The sequence below is a fragment of the Mycteria americana genome, chromosome 3, assembly GCF_035582795.1.
Source record: "Mycteria americana isolate JAX WOST 10 ecotype Jacksonville Zoo and Gardens chromosome 3, USCA_MyAme_1.0, whole genome shotgun sequence".
Lineage (NCBI taxonomy): Eukaryota > Metazoa > Chordata > Aves > Ciconiiformes > Ciconiidae > Mycteria > Mycteria americana.
In genome coordinates, this window is record NC_134367.1 from 103,212,008 (window position 1) to 103,231,821 (window position 19,814).

Genomic DNA, 19,814 nt, shown 5'->3' on the forward strand with positions numbered 1-19,814 from the left:
TGAGCAGCCAGTTTCTCCAGGAGAATGCTGTGGGAAACGGTGTCAAAGGCTTTACTAAAGTCTAGGTAGACAACATCCACAGCCTTTCCCTCATCCACTAAGTGGGTCACCTGGTCATAGAAGGAGATCAGGTTAGCCAAACAGGACCTGCCTTTCATAAACCCATGCTGACTGGGCCTGATCACCTGCTTGTCCTGTACGTGATGGCACACGTGTGTGCCATCCACACGAGTGCCACGCGATGGCACTCAGGATGATCTGCTCCATAACCTTCCCCGGCACCGAGGTCAGACTAATAGGCCTGTAGTTCTCTGGATCCTCCTTCCAGCCCTTCTTGTACATGGGCGTCACATTTGCTAGCCTCCAGTCAACTGGGACCTCCCTGGTGAGCCAGGACTGCTCATAAAGGATGGAAAGTGGCTTGGTGAGCACTTCCGCCAGCTCCCTCAGTAATCTGGGGTGGATCCCATCTGGCACCATAGACTTGTGCGTGCCAAGGATGCTGACACTTGTGTCAGAAAACTTGATCTGAAAAGCAGGACTGTCAAAATCTATACAGGGTGTGCCAGTATCCATTAAAAAGATTTTTTGAAAGAAATTAGTAAGGTGATACATGATGGCTGGACAACCAGATTGTGCCTTTAAGATTTCCAAGTAGAGAAAAGAAACAATAAAATAAATGGATACTATTATCTTATTCTCCATTTTCCTGGGCAAAAATCAGCTGCATTAAGTGACCATGCATAAATTTTTGAGCAGCTCTTCCATTTCATCCAGAATATGTAGTTCAGCATGAGGAATTGATTTTTAGTAATAATTCATGTAGAACCAGTAGAAGATCCAACTGAAAATAAAGGGGAAGGGAAGAAGATGAACCCTCTATCCTCTCTATTAGGTATCCTAATTATTGCCAAAGCAATTGGCATTAATCTCCTTGTCGAGATCAGGAGTAATTCTGCCTTCAGAAGAAAAATAGCCTATTTCAGCAGGGCAAGCCATATTCCCCTTCTCTCCCCTCCAGAATGGCAATCTCTTGGCTCTTCCCCAGCTAAATAGTGGAAATGGTGGACACCTTGACATCTTCATTTGGCAATATGCTTTCACCAACACACCAAGGGTTGCCAACCTCTAGCTTTGGCAGTTCTAACTAAAATGAAGCCACTCCCAGTCCAATTAACCCCACGCACGTTTTTACTGCATCCCCTACAAAATCATGGCCACCTTTCTTGGTAGCTTGTTCTCTATGGCTAGCTTTCCTTCTGCCATCTTACCACACCCACCTAAGTGGATCAGATCTAATAAGATACTTTGTTCATCTCAGGTTTTAAAATATACCATTGTCATATTTCTTATGCCATCCCAAAAAACGTTAGCTGCATAGCCCCATTACCATTGGATCATTTATTGACCATAACGGTGACATGAGGAATGATGCTAACAGAGAAACGGGACCTTTGATCTATCACCTGTAGAGCTGTTCCTTATGTCTTGTTCTTCCCAGCGCATGCTCCATCCCATGCCTTGCGTGCCCGCGTGGCTGGGCTTTGTGCTGCTCTGCAAGCCCAGCGCTCCATCCTGCTTCAACGCCAGCTTTGCCTGAGCCCGGCCAGCCCTCTGTAACCACCGTGCTCTCTTCTTCAGGCGGGTTACTTCTCCACCTTGGTGTTTTAGTTTCAAAATGGGGATATGAGAAAGTGTTGTTTTGATGCGTAGTGATTGTAAACAAAGATGTTTGAACGTGGTCTGGGCCTGCTTGAGATGCCGCATTCATTAATTAGCCCCAAATTATATTTAATCTGACTAATCTGTGTGGTCACACTGTTGCGCATGAACTGCGATCTCGGATAAAACAAATCAGATCCAGCTCTGATCCTCTGACCTGATGTGATGGTGCCTAGATTAATTAATTATTCTAGTTGTGTGGCTGATTCTGTGAAGAAAGGCAACGTGCACCACGCGCGCTGTGGAGAGATTTGCAGGCACGATTGTTTAGCAGGGACTGTACATATGGAAATTTGTTCTCGTTTCTTCCTTTGTGCTGTCCCATTTACAAATGGAAATAACTGCTTCGTAGCCAGTTCTCATTATATTTCTCTCCCAAGAGATGTGAAATGAGCACTAGGAGAAATCCCACGGTAGCTGGGGCTGAAGCGTAGTCTCTGCCGTCGCGGCTGCTCCACCAGGAATGGGGAGCCGGGAGGCAGGCCAGCAGGACCCTGCCCTCGCCAACATGCCTCAGCAAGGGGCAGAGACAGTCCACTGGAGTCAACCAGGGTCGGCCAAGGGGCCGGCCAGGGCTGGGCAAGGCACCGGTGGTGAGGCAGGACCAAGGTGGAGCTGGGAAGTCGTGTCACGATCAGGCACAGTGTGCATGCAGTATGTCCATAAACAATATACTTTGATGCAGTTAAATATAGGGGCAACGTGGAGGCCCCTGCTAAGTCTGGTCAGGACAATGGGAGCCTGATGGTGCCTCCACGTCCCTGACATCCACGTAGGGCCCAGCCATCGTCTGGTGAGGAAGACGAGCAAATCCACCCCTCGCTGCCCTCGGGGCTCACACTGTGTCGCTTAGCCCAGGTTTGTACAGCTGAGTTCAATTAATCTGTTCCTGCCTTACATCAATAGCAAACACCATCAAGGCTGTGAATCAGTCAAGTGTCACTTCATTGCACACCTGGGCAAGGAGACAGGAAACTAGTTGAACATTACAGAGCTGATGTATATAAACGGGTCACTAGTTTTCTCTGGAGAGGTGTATGTATGTGTTGGTTTTGAGCAAGATGTGTATATTAGCGCTATTAGCAGTCTTGTTAAAGGTTTGCAGCACTGCTTTTATTACGTTGAATAGCAGAGCACAGGTGGGACAGAGGGTATAACAGCTGTGCATCAGATCAAGCTCCTTGCTAATTTTAGTGGGCCAGGGAAGCACATGGAAAGATTGTATCTCATTGCGCTAAGCTGCACTTCGTTAAATAAGACAATTTAAATATAGACACTTACTTTCTGGCAAGGTATAGTAATACTGTTTTACTTGGTTATAGTTTGATGTAATGTAAAGGAGGTGGTGGCTGCGAGGGTTTTTTTTCTTCTGGAAAAGGGAATATGCTGCTAAAGATATTTAAAAAAAATAGGATTTTTTTTAGAAAATCTTTTTGCAGTCGCAGGATTGTTCCTGTATATGCTTTGTTCCACCAGTGCAGCCATCTTACCTGAAAGGAACATTGTGAGTGATCCCATTCAGCGTCTGTTCAGGAAGCTTTCTTAAAACAGGAAAGCAAGGAGAGCAGCTACGCTATTATAAGAACACGTAAATCTTTCCACGTGCGTCCCTCTGAGCCAGCTACAAGGCAAAGAAGTGCTGTTGCCCTCAGTGTACGGATGAAGGGGCTCAGGATGACGGAATCGTTTTGATCTCGGTGACCACACTGGTAGGTAACTCGCTCAGATTCGTGCTGATCAAACTTCCTCCCCTCGGGTGGCTGCTTACTGGCCTGAGACCAGATCCCAGGAAAGTGGAGAGGGGCTCAGGAAACGAGCTCCCTGTACTTGGCAATGCTGGCAGATTTTGCATGTTGATGTAGCTGCCTGGGTATTTCTAATCCATTTTTTCTGACGTAGGTGATAAAGGGTTTGCTAGCTTTTGCTTCAGATGAGCTCCACGCTTACACAGCTCACACAGGTAGACCTGTGTTTTCAGGTACTCTCTGTGTCGCAGAGAGCACGCTTCCAATTCACACAGAAAGCAGGGAATAAGGTATTTCCTCCCCAAACTCACTAGATGTACTCTTGAAATCCAGAATGGGTTTTCTGAGAATATACAAGTAAATTGTCTAATTTTGACCTTGAAGTCAATTAAATATTGATATCTTTCAAGTAATTTTAAGGGGGGTTTTTTATTTGTTTCAAATGGTCTTGATGGTGGACTAATACAGACTCTTTTTTCCAAAAAACCCTGAAATTAATTTAATCTTACCCACAAGCTATCTGTAATTGAACTATTTCACTGATAATTTTTCTGTTTGGTTGCTGTGACTATATGGGCTGCAGCAGGGTCAGGTTGGCTTGCGCAGGTGAGAAATGAAACAATTGTTTTATCGCAAACTGGTCAACTAAGGTCAACCCTGTACGGCCCTTTTCCTACAGATAACTTGCATGCAACAACTACATTTGGTGTGATATGCCACCAGTGCGATGGAGATTGTTCGTTGTCAATGTTTTCTGTTGGCTGATTGCTGCCTTCAGGCACCACTGTCCTTCCAGGGCTGCCTGCCGTAACTCCGCATCAGCCCTTTTCTTTGCCCTTTGGTGACGCTGTGAAAACAAGACACAAGCGAAAGGGGAGTAACTTTGTACCACCTGAGACCAGCAGCATTAAAAATGCCTTAGTCCTGAATCGATTGCTATGGATCGGTAAGCGATTGCAAGATTGCCTGGTTACCTTATCTATGCACGTCCATCCCTCAAGACGTCTGGGTTTCTGTTAAGTAAGAACTCGGTTCAACGTCCTCACTTGTAGTGCTAGCTTTACACTGATACAGCAATTATCCCAAGTGCAGTGTTCCTGTAAATTACCGATGTGCTCTCAGCCCTTCTCTTACTGCATTAAGCTCTACCAGGTAATATAATTTTCATTACACAGAACATTTCAGGTATGAGAGCTCTGTGATAAGAAGGTGCAGTTTGTTTATTGCTAGTGTAGCTGGTTGTAAATAGTTGTTAAATTTGTCATGCTGCCTGCTTTTTTTCTTACTCTTAATGCTGTGAAGGGACAAGACAGTGCCGTAGAATTGCTGCAACGGTCTGGGAACATAAGTGTTTTTGAGGATGACAAGGAAAAATTGTAGATTAAAAAGTGTGTTGCAGGTAGGAAGGGGGCTGTGAATAATTCATCCTTAAATAATTCTTCACATTTAAAAATTAATTATTTTATGATCATTTAAGCATCTTATATTCATGACCATTCCAGGGTACCTTAGCCAGAAATTGGGTTAGGAAAATAAATTAAAATACTTCACCTTTTTACCCAAATGTTTGCTTGCTGGTGATTGAAGATACCTGTCTGAATCCCTGGTTTAAAGCCTCTGCTTTTGAGAATATATAGCCTTGATTTCTCAAGAGCTCCCGAGCACTAAAGGGCTACAGAAGGAGTTTTGTTGGATGCAAAAAGGCTGAACTACAAACCTAAATCCAAGAACCCCAATTAGATTGATGCAGAAATCTTCCTGAAATTCAGGCTCTAGTAGAGGGGAAGTTAATTCACCCTTCTGCTCAGCATGTCTTTCTGTACATAACATGGGTATCTCTCTGCTCAGTAAGAGACAGATGCTCACCTCAGGATCCTGCCAGGCAGGATCCAGCAGCAGCGTTCCCAGCTCTGCCTTTGGGACGTTCATGTTCTTCTGGGGAGTTAGCTCTTTATTCTCGTTTCATCTTGCAAGTGTAACGAAAGGAGGCTGATGGCTCTGATGTTTTGATTGGCGTCTTTAATGCTGTCAGCAAATAATTACAAGTGGAAAATGCCCTAAAATCTTTGCAAGTGTTATCTTTCTGTAATTGTTCACACCGTATTTAAGGACGTTGTGCTGGGAATACCTGAGAAGACATTTTAACGATAAAGATAGTGCTGTCCCTATGCACGCCAAGCCGGATATATTACTCTAAAATGTTTTCGTTGCATAACACTTTGAAGAGGTAGCTCTTTTGCCTTGCTTCTGGGTGAAGATGCCTCTTTATTTACAATAATGCTTTTGAAAGCTTTTGTTTCTGTTCTAAACATAAATGAACAAACATTGAGATTTCATGTTTTGTGGGCTTTGATTTCGCGTTAGCAGTGTGTAGCTCTCCACTAAAGATCTGGGAGGAGAAGGAAGGTTGCTCCTGATTTACAGATTCACCCCTTCTTAATCTGAAACCTAAAGCTGTTTGTTTAGTTTTCTTTTCCTTTCCTATTAGCGGTTGTGGCAGAAAGATTCTGCCAGGCAGTTTTAAGCAGTCTTCCTTACTGTTAATTCAAATTCAGCAGTAACACGAATATGGTTCTTTTGATTTTAGTTGAATTACTCTAGAGCCAACTTGATATGCATGAGACCAGGATTACTGCCTAAAATCTCAGGCTTTTTTCTACTGACTAGTTCTGCTGGAAAAACTAGTAGAGGGTGAAGCTTTATTTTAAAACATGAAGCAAAAGGCATAACTCCTATGATTCTTTTGTGCTTTATACAATGTTTAGAAGTAAAAATACTTAAGGTAGAATTATGGTCAGATAATACCACAAAAAAACCCCAAGAAATAGAGACAGAAGTTACCAGCATCATCCTGCTCACATCATGTGATACATACAGGGGAAATAATGCTTCTGATCTACATTGTACAGCGTCTGGAGAGCTGCTAGTGTCATGGTTAGGTAGCATTAAATGAGGTTCTGGCTCCAAAGACAAAATGGAGAATCCATGCAGACAGGCATATTCTGTATGGATACCTGCATCCACGGAGCATTTACTAGCATTTGTAAATAACACAGCAGGTTTTTTTTTCTTTCATGTACATACTTAATGCAATGCAAATAGTTCTGGCATCATCATTGAATTGTGTCGAGGGGTGCTTTATAAAAGCTATAGGATAGGCCTATCTTTTGAGCTCTACCTATGAAATTGTTTATTTGCAGCTTATCTAATTAATAGGAAAAAGTATGTTTAGCAACCTTAGCCCTAACATAGGTTGAATTGATTTGTTTAAGAAAGTCATTGTCAGCACACAACTTTCTTCAGTGCCATCAAGCATAAAAGTAAAATTATTTTAGCTATGGTAAAGTGTGGTTCCATGCACAGTAAGAACACAGAAAACCCACAACTTCTGTGACCTCTATCTGCTAAATAAAATGTGTTTGCATTATGAAAACACTGAGAGATTACATCTTTCTGCTCTCAGTAATGCTGATCTGGGTGAGTTGCGGTAATCCTGCGTTGCAGATGATGGTCTTGGACTGTTATCTATCCATTCTCAGTTTTTCTCAGCAGTGATAAGTACTCCTCAGAAAGCCACAGACGTAAGCATTCCCAGGATGGTATAATTTAAAATTTATAATTTAAGTAACTACTCTGTTATACCTTTGTTAATGTCTTTAGCTGTAAACTACTTCATGTCTACTGAAGAGGAATCTTTTGTGGTTACTGCCGGTATACCTGGCTGAGGTTCAGGTCTACACCTGGCAGCTAAGGATTTTGTCCTTCTCAGTCTTGTTTCCAGATGCTGCATGGACAGCTTTTGAGTTATCCTTACAGCATTTCCCTAGTTTTCCTTTGAAATACCTCCTATTGTAGAGTAATATTTTTTCTGAATATTTGGACCTTACCCACACTTGAAGCTTACGTATCTTCAACACCTGGAAATCTATAGCAATAAGTAAGGTCAGCCTGAAGTCTCCCAAGCTGGTTCCCCTTAGCTGAGCCACTCTGCTCCTCTGCTCGCAGGCTACGCAGTGGTTGGAGGGGAAGGGTGTGGGAGCTGCTTGCTGGGGGCTAATAACGGGACGAGGTGGCATCTTGAATATGCAGCCCCTGTGAATCTGTGTGCTGCTTCACATGGGGTGGGAGGATGGAGATGCCCAGCTGGGACTTTGAGGGCTCTGCGTTTGCTGGCAGAATTTATTGCCTATCCTTCACAACATGTGCAATGCGGAGGCTGAAGTAGCAGCAAAAACACCCTGCCACGGCTCAGGTTAGGGCTTTGCTTCCCCTATGTATTCTTTTGGAACTGAATTATCCTCTGTGTACTGCATCTTACCTCACCGTCCTTGCAGTTATCCCTGAATGAACGGTTGGAGGTGATTTGATATCCCTGGTTTGCGTGCTCCCATGCAACAGCCAAGAAGCCGGTTAAGTGGAAGTGAAATTCTCTGTATCAGCTCTTTTTTCCAGGCCTGTTTGTTAGCAGCAGAACTTTATGTATCAGTAGCTGAACTGGAAGTATGCAAAAATAAAATGCTTATTAGTAAAAGCTGCTACACAAGGATACAGACTGTTCGCAGACAGTAATGCCTAAGTTACCCATTGATTTAGAAAAGCATCACAGTTGAATTTAAGCACTTGAATAATACAAATTAGCAGACTCTTCAGTTTACGTTTTAAACCCAGAAACTGGGAGCCTTAATTAGCCTTTAGGCTAAGATTTCAGGTATTAAATATTCTGCTGGATTTTAAGAGGAGCAGCTACAGCGAGTAATGCACACACTTGTATTTTTAAGGGCCTATCTTCAAATGTGGATTATTAAAAAAAAAAACAAAAACAAAAAAAAAACACCAGAAAAAATGTGATCACCAACACTAGGAGATTAGGAAGAATTTAAATAATGAGAAGACTGCTTCCCTGACCAAAGCTTTTTTTACAGCACTAGATGCAGACAGAAAGAAGTCCTTTAATAGCACTACTGAAGGAAATACAGACTGGTGAAAAACTGCATTTCTAGTCAAATTTTCTAGGTGGTATAGAGCTTGCAGAGCAGTGGGAGGATAAACTGGGGAAAAAATTCTTTAAATCGGGTTTAGCTCACTGCCAAATCTGGTCAGCTCAAACAGAGCATACAGAGATCAGTGGAGATGGGGCAGATGTGATTGGGATGGGGCACAGCTGGGTGATTTAGATGCATTAATGAATTTTCTGTCAATCTAATACGTTGCTGTACCTACAGTATAGCAAATACTTTAGACATGCTGCAGCCACACAAAAGGGGAATTACATGTCGTCATTTAATATTCTGCATGCTTATTCTCTGCTTTTTGGCCCTACATGATACTGCAGTAAGTTTTCTTTATCTCAGAGAGGGTATAATTCAACATATATGACAGTTTTTCCCAGCTTCCTACCAGCTCTGCTTGCATCTTCCCATCTCTATATTTTGTTCTTAGGATGAGCGGTAACACAGAAGTGCTTAGGGCAGAGCTGCCCGCCACTAATAAACCACTCCAGAGCTTGCTAAGGGTGAGTCCATGAGTCCAGCGATCTGAGGCAATGAGAGAATTTGATTAGAAACTGAAAGGGGGGGGAGATAAAAGTATGAAAGCTAACTTTACTGAATTCCAAATAGGTCTAATATTTCCATAATTGCTTCTGGTTTGTTTTCTTTACACCTGGGAGTGGAGTTGTTTACTATCATGGGTTCCAGTTTCATTGAGATTTCTTAAATGTTTGGCTTTAGTTAATGAATGGTAAAATTATTTAAACTAGAAGACAAAGGCTGTGCTTGGTTCTGTTTCTTCGCATGGTAATTGAAAATACCCAGTTTCCTGTCTGGGTTAGTTATAAGTGAGTGAAGGGAGGCAGGTAGGAAGGAATTAGCATCTAAAGGCACATTAAAGGAGTTTGTAGGAAACCCCTCTCATTAAAAGGTAATTTGCTATTTATCATATGAATGCTGTATTTTGAAGAGTATATTACAAGGACAAAAATATCTTTCAGAAATAACTTTTTAAACCAAGAATTGAAAATTGTAATTTCTTTCATACTCTGCTTTAGTACCTTCAGAAGAGGAATGAACTCCAGGAGAAAGAAGTCCCTTCCATTTCTCCTTTCATTGAACTACTGAGCTTGGTCTGTTGGAAGAACAGTATCTGTGAAAAGATAGTACAATGAATGTTATTCAGCTTTATTCAGATTTCTCTTCAGCTGTGCAAATACAGCACATACTGCGTAACGCAGTGCTGCCCAGACCCAGCATTAAGTAGGGCTGTGTGTATCGTGTCTGTGTGTACGGAGCAGCTGGAAAACTTGATGCGCAACGCAGGGAGCAATTTTGTATAAACCAGTTCGATCACCTCTAATGTGCTTTGAAGTTATCCAGTCCCACATGTGCATGCTGAATGCTAACACAGCTGCAAATATATAGGGCTTCCTTTTCCAAATACCTAAAGAGTAATTGGGTATCAGACTGCACGGTGTTTGTAATGCATGCTGCTGGACATGCCCTGCTATAATGGTCAGCAGGGGTCCACCTGGAAGTGACAAACAGATCTGAAATTAAAATTAAAATTAAAAAATCCAGAGTTTATCCTCTGCTTCAAATGTTGGGCTAGATAATAGGCTTCTTTCAACTGATCTTTAGTTTTGAATGTGTTATTTTTCCTGAAAATGTGGCAGGTTTACTGATCTTATAAGGATGTTAGCAATTGTAGGTAAGAGAGGTCTTGGCCTCAAATGCTGGTTTGCTTTGGCTTTTTATTCTGCTTTTATTCTGCTATTGGTGCCTGTTCCTCCTCTTCCCCACAGTTGTGTCTCCTTAATTCCACTTTACAGGGGAGTTGCTTCAGTGTCTTGTCACATGTGAACTTTTGTTTAAGGATAAATTTTCCTGAGTGCTCAGTCTTACAGCAACTTAGGTACTTCCAAATCAAAGTCAGAGTAAAATGTAAGCTCCTGAAGTCAAGCTTTTCAAAGCGATGACTTTTTCTGACTTCTATTGATTTAATAACTACTCTGTACTTGAAGATTTCTGAGGACTGCGGCCAAGTCACATCTGAAAATAGCAGTAAGGTCCCAAAGCTACTAAGGCAGTTTTGGAAAAAGCAAAATGCAACTACGGTCCCTTTCTCTTACATCTCACAGGTTGGAGGGAAGAAAGGGCCATTTCCTAGTGTTTTAATGATGATGTAAAACCTGGGTATGCCCAAAACATTGCTGGTGTGATTCTTTTTCATTACTGTAGGTGATTAGGAAATTTCAAAGGGCTTTCTTACAGATACATGATTAAATGTTGGTTCAGATGATTTGAACTGAGGTAATGAGAACATAACTGGTCTTTTGAGAGCTGTGATCCAGGCTGTTACTTTGAGTTGAAAGCTTAGTTTTACCCCACTCCCTTCAAAATTCAGAGTATGCCAGAAACATGACCTTTTCTAGGTATTTGCAAAGGATCCAGAGTGTTCTTGAAGAGGACATAGGAAGTTCAAAGGAACAAGTAACTCCAAAAGCTGTTACTGTTGCAGTTAGAATCGTAGAAAGGTTTGGGTTGGAAGGGACCTTTAAAGGCCATCTAGTCCAACCCCGCTGCAATGAGCAGGGACATCTTCAACTAGATCAGGTTGCTCAGAGCCCTGTCCAGCCTGGCCTTGAATGTTTCCAGGGATGGAGCATCTACCACCTCTCTGGCCAACCTGTTCCAGTGTTTCACCACCCTCAGTGTAAAGAATTTCTTCCTTATACCTAGTCTAAATCCACCTTCTTTTAGTTTAAAACTATTACCCCTTGTCCTATCACGACAGGCCTTGCTATAAAAAGTCTGTCCCCATCTTTCTTATAAGCCCCCTTTAAGGACTGAATAAGGCTGCAATCAGGTCTCCCTGGACCCTTCTCTTCTCCAGGCTGAACAATCCCAACTCTCTCAGCCTTTCCTCACAGGAGAGGTGTTCCATCCCTTTGATCATTTTTAATGCTCCAACAGGTCCATGTCTTTCCTGTGCTGAGGACCCCAGAGCTGGGTGCAGTGCTCCAGGTGGGGTCTCACCAGAGCAGAGTAGAGGGGCAGAATCACCTCCCTCGACCTGCTGGCCACGCTGCTTTTGATGCAGCCCAGGATACGGTTGGCCTTCTGGGCTGTGAGCGCACATTGCCAGCTCATGTCCAGCTTTTCATTCACCAGTATCCCAAGTCCTTCTCTGCAGGGCTGCTCTCAATCCCTTCATCCGCTAGCCTGTATTGATACCAGGGGTTGCCCTGACCCAGGTGCAGGACCTTGCACTTGGCCTCATTGAGCCTCATGAGGTTCACAAAAGCCCACTTCTCCAGCTTGTCCATGTCCCTCTGGATGGCATCCTGTCCCTCAGGCGTGTCAACCGCACCACTCAGCTTGGTGTCATCTGCAAACTTGCTGAGGGTGCACTCGATCCCACTGTCTATGTCATTGATGAAGATATTAAACAGTACTGGTCCCAATACAGACCCCTGAGGGACATCACTTGTCACCAATCTCTGTCTGGAAATTGGGTCATTGACCACTACCCTCTGGATGTGACCATCCAACCAATTCACCATCCAACCAATTCCTCATCCACCGAACAGTCCACCCATCAAATCCATATCTCTCCAATTTAGAGAGAAGGATGTTGTGGAGGACTGTGTCAAAGGCCTTCAGAAGTACAGATAGATGACATCTGTAGCTCTTCCCTTGTCCACTGATGTAGTCACTCCATCATAGAAGGCCACTAGGTTGGTCAGGCAGGATTTCCCCTTGGTGAAGCCATGCTGGCTGTCTCCAATCACCTCCCTGTCCTCCATGTGCCTTAGCATAGCTTCTAGGAGGTCTGTTCCATGATCTTCCCAGGCACAGAGGTAAGGCTGACAGGTCGGTAGTTCCCAGGGTCTTCCTTTCTACCCTTTTTAAAAATGGGTGCAATGTTTCCCTTTTCCCAGTCACCAGGGACTTCACCTGACTGCCGTGCCTTTTCAGATATCATGGAGAGTGGCTTGGCAACTACATTAGCCAATTCCCTCAGGACTCTGGGATGCATCTCGTCAGGTCCCATAGACTTAAGTCTGTTCAGGTTCCTCAGGTGGTCATGAACCTGATCTTCTCTTACAGTGGGAGGCACTTTGCTCTCCCAGTCCCTGTCTTGCGGTCCCTCCACTTGAGAGTTGTGGGAAGAGAGACTGCCAGTGAAGACTGAGGCAAAAAAGTTGTTGAGTACCTCAGCCTTAGTTTGTGTTAATTCTGTTTTGACCTTGTAATGAAAACAACTCTCCTATACGTTATGCTGAAAGCTGAGTACATAATGTATCAAAATGTGGTTTTAAACCGGCAAGACTGTTGGAAAATAGACCAGCCGTGTGCGACAGAGCATTGCCTCCTGCCTAGCTGGGACTGGAGACTTCTTTGGGAAGAGGCTCTGTGATGGACGGATAAAGCGCTGCTGCTACCTTGCCGCAGAATTCACAGTCCTTCACAAAGGAGTTTGTGTTTGATTTTTGTGGAGCAGCAAAGGTGTATAAGCAGAGAATTTGGTCGTGATTCCATTAATGTTTCTCACCCAGCGTTCCTTTGTTAAAAGGGAAGTCCAGCTGTCTTAAAAGAAATTTGTGCAGGTAAAGCTCACAAATATCGCTGGATTTGCAAATAGCATGTGAATTTGTTCTTGGATTTACAAGTAGCATGTGTTAATGAATACTAATTCATCTTTCCACAAAAAAGATTATGAAAATCTGAGTTGTCTCATGAAACTTGGCCTTCAAACCTAAAATCAAGTTATTGAAGACAGTCAAGAAATGTTAAGATTTAAGGTAGTATGCGATATGTTTGTGAATAGGCAAACTTAACTCAGTCGTTTCCTAACAGCTTAGTACTTGATTTAACCCCAGTAATGTTGTGTTTAAGGTACATTTTACGTATATGATTTTGTAGAGAGATACTGATCTAGAATGCAGAGCAGAGTTTGCTTCCAAGCAGAGTTTGGAGAACGGTACGGTGTAGGTGAGGATGCAGTGTTTTAGGGTGATATGGAAAAGCTGAGGAGCCACCAGAAGGAAGAGCCCCTTGAATTGTGTTTGAGGGTAGGAGCAGCATGAGAGTCAGCAAAAGGCCTGAGGGAAGAACGTACCTTACGCTGCTGGCCCAGGGCAAAAAGAGTGATTTCCATGGAACTGCGGATCCGAGACCATCGGTACCGTTTGGTTGTTTAGGTTTACAAGGAGAAACTGTTTAAGCAAGGAAAAGGCTCCTGTGAACTCCTCTTGCAAGAGAGCAGCTCATGCTGCTGTTTGATTATAGAGGTCGCACGCAAGGATGACACACAGGCCATTTACGTGCTAGGCAGAATTTGAAATTGCGTCCTTGCTGGATTAGCGTTGCTCGATGTGTCCTTCCCTACAACATCACCTTCTGGAGACCAAGTTCTTCAGTCTTTTCAACAAGTTTATTTTATATCCAATCCTAAAATGGAAGAGATGAGTGGAAACACTTTAAAGATCCCCTGCTTGCTTCAGTCTGTCCTTGGGCCACTTCTCAGGTGTGGATAGACTTCTGCAAATCTGCCTTGAGTGGACTGGAGCTCATCCAGGATTGCACAGGAGCAGAACATGATGCCTTTGCTTCGCTCACTTACAGCGGAAGCACCATATGCATTACCCCGCGCCCAGCAGCCGTGCACGTGGTTCCTGTATGGCAAGAAAGGGCCAGCAAGGCAGAGGTGCCCTCTCCTTCACCCCCGCCCGGAGCCGGCTACCTCCTGCCCGTGCAGCAAGAAATGCTTTGGGATCTGTGCAGCTCCTCCTAGAACAGCTGTAGCAAGATTAAATTTTAAAAATTCCCCTTTTCCCTCACCCATAGTGGGTCACTTTGTCTTCCCCCTTCCTTTTCATCTCAATTAGATCAGGAGGAGGTAATCTGCCAAACGCAGCCCCTGACACCTGTTACGGTACAGCAGAGACTCCCTGCGTTCCAGGAGGATTACCACAAACCTGATTATAGCGGCGTGAGAGCCCCATGAACCCAGGTCCTGGGCACTACAGAGGAATCTTACCATCAATCTAAGGCATCTAGGAAGATTTCCAGTGCTCACCTACGTATTCTGACAAGATCTCTTATACATTGGCTGGAGATTACAAGCAATTCACACTGAAGACAAAATGTTGGCACATTTTCTGTGTGCCAGAGCTTTAAAGTATTGAAAAATGCAAAATATGTATCTAGCAAGATTTCCAAAAGTGCCCTTTAAAACAAACAAAAAAAAGGCAATTCTAGACTCAGTTCTTTTTTAACTTTCTGGCTCTGTATAAAGCACCCACCACAGTATTGCTGCCAGGAGAGGTATGTTTTTATTACATCTATTGACATACTTTTGCGTGCAATTTTATCAGAGACAAAACAAAGCTGGGCTTTAGCTTGCTATCGAAGGTGAAACCCAATCTACAGTAGCCTAATTTCACTGAAGAAAAAGCGAGACTATTTTATTGTTAAAAATCCCTTTGGAAATACCTCAGCAATTTTATTTTGTGAAACAAATAATTAAACAAAAAGTATAATTTTGCTTTAGGGTGTTGTGAGGACAAGTGATTAATATTTGTAAACATCTCCATGAAAATCACTCAGGTTACAAGACTGTATTTCACCACAAAACAAGGCCAGAACAATTAGAGATTCACAGAGCAAACACGCAGCTCTTCACAGGGGAAAAAAAATTACTTTTTTGCGACCTGTTCCAGGGTGAAGGGTTATACTGTCCGGGCTCTCGGAGCACAGAGGAAGGGTCCCAGCACGTGCAGTCCCCAGAAGTGTAGGACCGAGCCGAAGGCAGGGAGCCCTGCTAAGGGCAGGGTATTCAGCTCAGCTGTACATTAGCACAATCAAACAGTCTCCAGACTGGCATCGGCTTGAAGCCAGCCTGCAAAATACCTTGTAAACATACCTTCAGAAAGAGCTCTTCCTGCAGTATCGTGTTGTGGAGAGGGTACAGCTTCTCTCCATCCCTTCTCCAGGCCAACGGGGAATCTCGTTTCTGCCAGCAGGTTCCTTCAGAGCAGAGTCTTCCCCAAGAGGGAGCACTGAAGCCCACCTTTCAGAAGCAGCTGCTGGTAGTTCGAGGATGGCGTGCAGAAAACCAGTCATACACATAACCAAAATTCTTACGTCAGCAACGGCAACAAAAAAGCCACCAAAAAACCCTCAAACACCTTCCTCCCTGCCCCCTTCCCACAGACAAAACACACTGAGGAAGGTTAGGGCCTAATGCTGGGGCTTTCAACCTATAAACTGTGAATTTCATAAGTTCTAAGGGGAGGAGGGGGATGGAGAAGGGGAACAGAGGTGGCAGGAAAAGTATCAAGGAAAGCAAAATCATTCACCTGATTCAGAAGTCTACAGATATGGATTTTTCAAGTGATCTACAACTCTACTGGAAAGCAATAGACCTTTTGGCTTGTGACCTCCTGCTTACTGCTTTAGCTGAAAAAAACTTTCACTAAAAATTATTTCGTCCTTTGAAATAATGACGAAACATGCAATTTCCCCAGCAAAAGTTTTATATATTAGAGGAGTTAATCTTTTTAGTTAAAAAGAAAAATCTAACAAGGACACATCAGGCAAATAGGGCTCTCTGTTCTGCACGGGCACAACGGTGTTCTGACCCTATTTGCTGTTATGGGGCTGTAGAGTGCATACATCAGTTTTTTACACCCAGCTGCAGGGTATCCAAAACAGCCTTAATCAGAGGTTTCCCCAGACTCTTTTGGCAGAACAGGTAACTGTATTTGTTCTGATTTTTAATAACTTGCATTGTGGCTATGCATCCCTTTGTGTGCCTATGAAGCGCCGTAGCCAGCTTAAAGCATCAGGGTTCATTCGGGGATCTGCTTGATAGACAAACCCACCGCAAAGGAGAGGATTGAAACAGACCTCTCTAATTCAGCAAGTATCATTTGGAGGTGCAGAGCAGGAATAAACCTGATCCAGTTCCCTGAAAATGAAATACAAAAGGCTGGGGCTGCAGAGGGTCAGGCATTCCAGAAGCTCAAACAATCCAGATTTCCCCTTTCAAATTTTGTGGGTTGGCTTTACTTACTTATGAGACTGAATTGCTAATAAAATTAATTAGAAGCATCATAAGTTGGTCATCCCAAGAGTATTTCTACTTGAAGCAGTCATTAATTATTATGACTAGGATTGTCTGTTCTTCTATTTATAGGCTGGCCATGGGCAACACTGACTGTTCTCGGGTTCCTGTACTGCTATTCTCACGTTGGAATTGAATGGGAGCAAACGTACGCTGTGAATTAGGAATGATGCAGAACGATGATTTTTAAGACAGGTTGATGGCTTTTCTACACTGGATATCCTATCTGCAGCAGGATGCGCTGGACCCAAGTATTTGGTTAATGCATTAAAACCAAAAGCTCATGTAATTGATTCTGGATTGTGAATGGAGGAATTGAACCAGAAACACTGATGGGTATGGCCGGGTGTGGGGAGAAATTATGAAGCATTTTGAATTATGTTATTTTTATAAAACAGCATCTCTGTGACTCTGTGTACACTGGAAGCATGCATCTCGGAATAGGTATTTTATATATGTTGAAGATTGTACTTGTTTCTTCCAATGTTTGCTGCCTATTTTGAGATATTGAAGAAAAAAATTTTTCCTACCTTGCAGAATTCGCAAAGCCCAATCTCTCTCAGCCTCTGTCCAGGGGCACACAGGGCTGTGCCCTGCACTTACGTTACTCCATGGAGGGCATGGTGCTCATCAGTTCTTCTTGATTGCTTTCTGATAATGTTGGAACTTTCTTGCTGTTCTCACTGGCTGCAGTAGTTCAGCCTTAAACTACTTTTCTACGTACTGTAGCAAAGTCTGCTTTTTCTCTTTAATGTCTTCGTTTAAAATTTTGCCTTTAAAACAACACCCTTTTTTTGGGAATGGTTTTAGGAATGGTTTTATTTGTTTCTTTAAAAAGAGGGAGTGGGGAGGCAGGTCTTTTCTTAAGGAACAGCTTTTCTTTTTAATCAAATATGACCTTACAGCTCCTTGGGCTTTAAGTGCTCTCTGCCTTGTGTTAGAGCTAAAGCATATAATATTACTGTTATTATGGGGCGAATCCCACCTTCAAGGGAACTGCTTAGTCTGCCTCTTCTATTTTTCTGTTACGAAAGGAGATAACCCAGGTCTGGGTGAATGGCAAATCTGCTCAGTCTGCTTCATTCTCTGGTGTCCAGGCAATCAGCTCCTGCAATGTTAAAGACACCCTAGGAGCAGCATTTTAAGACCTTTACAAAAGCCAGAATGGTCCAATACAGTGGCACCGAATTAGCCAGAGCTCCATGTCCTTTGCCCACAGCCAGACCTGTTACAGCAGCATCTTTGCCAAAAGACCAGGTTGCCCAGAGCTGGGAAGGTCCTGCCTGCAAGCGTCGGGGCTGTGGGAGTGCTCCAGCACTTGCTGTTTTCTGAGGGAAAGGGAGACCCTACTCACGTCTGGCACAAGGAGGTGTCTCCCCAGCTGTTATTTTTTAAACTGATGTTGAAAAGCAGCCAGAAGACCTTTAGTTTTTCTAAAGGTAGAATTTGCCCCTACGCCTGGCAAAAGGCCACCAGTCCTGGAGAGGGCTTCTTCCAAGAGCAGCTTCCTGCACCCAAAGCAGGAGGACTCCTGTCAAAACATGTTCCGTGCCCCTCGGCAGCCATTTCAGAGGCACAGCTAAGTGTCCTACTATCCGTCACTCCTGCAGCTTCAGCCAAGTCTGATATAGCTTATCCCTTCAACAAGAAATTCAGTCCCTGAGATAGGCTTCAGCTTAGTGCCTGCATTTCTGATGTTTCTGCTGCTCAGAACTATGGCAGCCTTGTTTTTTCCCTTCATTTATTCCTGAAGAAATAAGGGCAGAGGTTTCAGCTCTCTACCCATCCGGAGACTAAGCCCATCTCTTGCTGTTTCAAAGCAGAATCTCCAGCCCTTTATGTTTAAGGAAAGATTCCCTCCCCACCCCCCCACGCGAATGCTGTGATTTCCGCTGGAAGTAACTTCTAGGAGATACCATGGGCTGTTGAAAATAAGACTTCCCTTGAATGCTGCCTGGCTAGAGACATGGCCCTCCTGATTGACTTACGATGATTGCAGGGATCCTCTCAGCCACAAAGAAGTATATTGCTCTCAGCCTCTGAATTTACTGAAAGGATCTGAGATTGGCCTCCATTTTGCAGTAAAACTGAGCCAAAGGCAAGAACTTCCTCAAACTTAACTCCAGCTTTGTAATTAAGTGAAATTAGCATTGGAGCAAAAAGTCATGACTCTGTTCTTCAGTCTTATCGATTACCATTATTACATGAAAAGAGGGGCTACTAAGTGATTAGATCCCAATTTGTATGCATGCAAAACTTCCTACTCCAATGTAAAAGTGACCTTGAAGCTCATCTAGAGTATGCTTATTTCTGAAGCAAAATTGTTTTATATTTTTTTTCAGTGCTTTATAAATCTTTCATAATTTTGTATCCTTTTCTGTTTCTATAAATAAAGCTGAAACTGACTGTTGGCTTGAGAACTGTGTCTTAGAGAGCTACGGTTTGCTGTAGGAAAAATAAGCACTCCACTGCTGTGAAGAAACACTACTGCGCGCTGGAAGCCTGCAGGATGGGTGCAGTGCAGACTGGTCACTTTTATCCCTTTTGTGCACCTCACGGAACGTGCGTTCCCTAATGGTGTGAGTTTAAGAAGCAAGTACACCTTTGGTAGATCAGTTAAGGCGAGACTTCAGCATGTGAAGCTTCTGAGAATGGTCACCAAGAGTAGTATGCGAGTAAAACGGTGCTTCCTGGTCCAGAGTCAGAAGTATGAAGTGTGCTTGCACAATTTAAGAAATAGATACTATTTCTTATAGTTTAAATATTTATCATATGAGAAATAAATAGATTTCCTTCACTCTTCGGTCTTTCCAGAGGTTCTTTGTCCTGCTACTTTGAAATACGTACTTTAAGAACAAGCCCACTCACAAAGTTTCTGCTCCGTCCACCAGTAAGCAAGGCATGGGGCACGCTTGGTCAGACAGACAGCTCTGTTAAGAGCTCAGACTGTGCTTGAAGCACTTTAAATGTACGTAGTCAGTTATACCTTCAGCTTGGATTGGAGGCATATTCCTCAGCATGACCAGAGAATTGACTCTTCATTATCATGTGGCACCTAATGTAATCGAAATTATGCGGTAGCCAGAAGTGCCATCCTCCACTCAAGTCCTCAGTGACAGTCCGAGAGGGGTGGGAGCTTACAGACGCCTGGAAGAGACTGAAGTAGACACCCCACTTACCAACAACAACAACAAAAAAAGGTGAGGGGAGGAGGAGAAGGAG

General features: G+C 43.4%; 1 protein-coding gene across 4 annotated transcripts in view; it reads left to right on the top strand.

Annotated features, from left to right (window-relative positions):
* HHAT (hedgehog acyltransferase) overlaps positions 1 to 18,998 on the top strand; it is a 168,471-nt gene extending 149,473 nt beyond the window's left edge. For all 4 annotated transcript variants that reach the window (XM_075496356.1, XM_075496355.1, XM_075496353.1 and 1 more), the window contains one exon: positions 16,665 to 18,998. In XM_075496356.1, the coding sequence (XP_075352471.1) occupies positions 16,665 to 16,756 (92 nt within the window). In that variant the 3' untranslated portion in view covers positions 16,757 to 18,998. The remainder of the gene's footprint in view (positions 1 to 16,664) is intronic.
* The last annotated feature ends 816 nt before the right edge of the window (positions 18,999 to 19,814 follow it).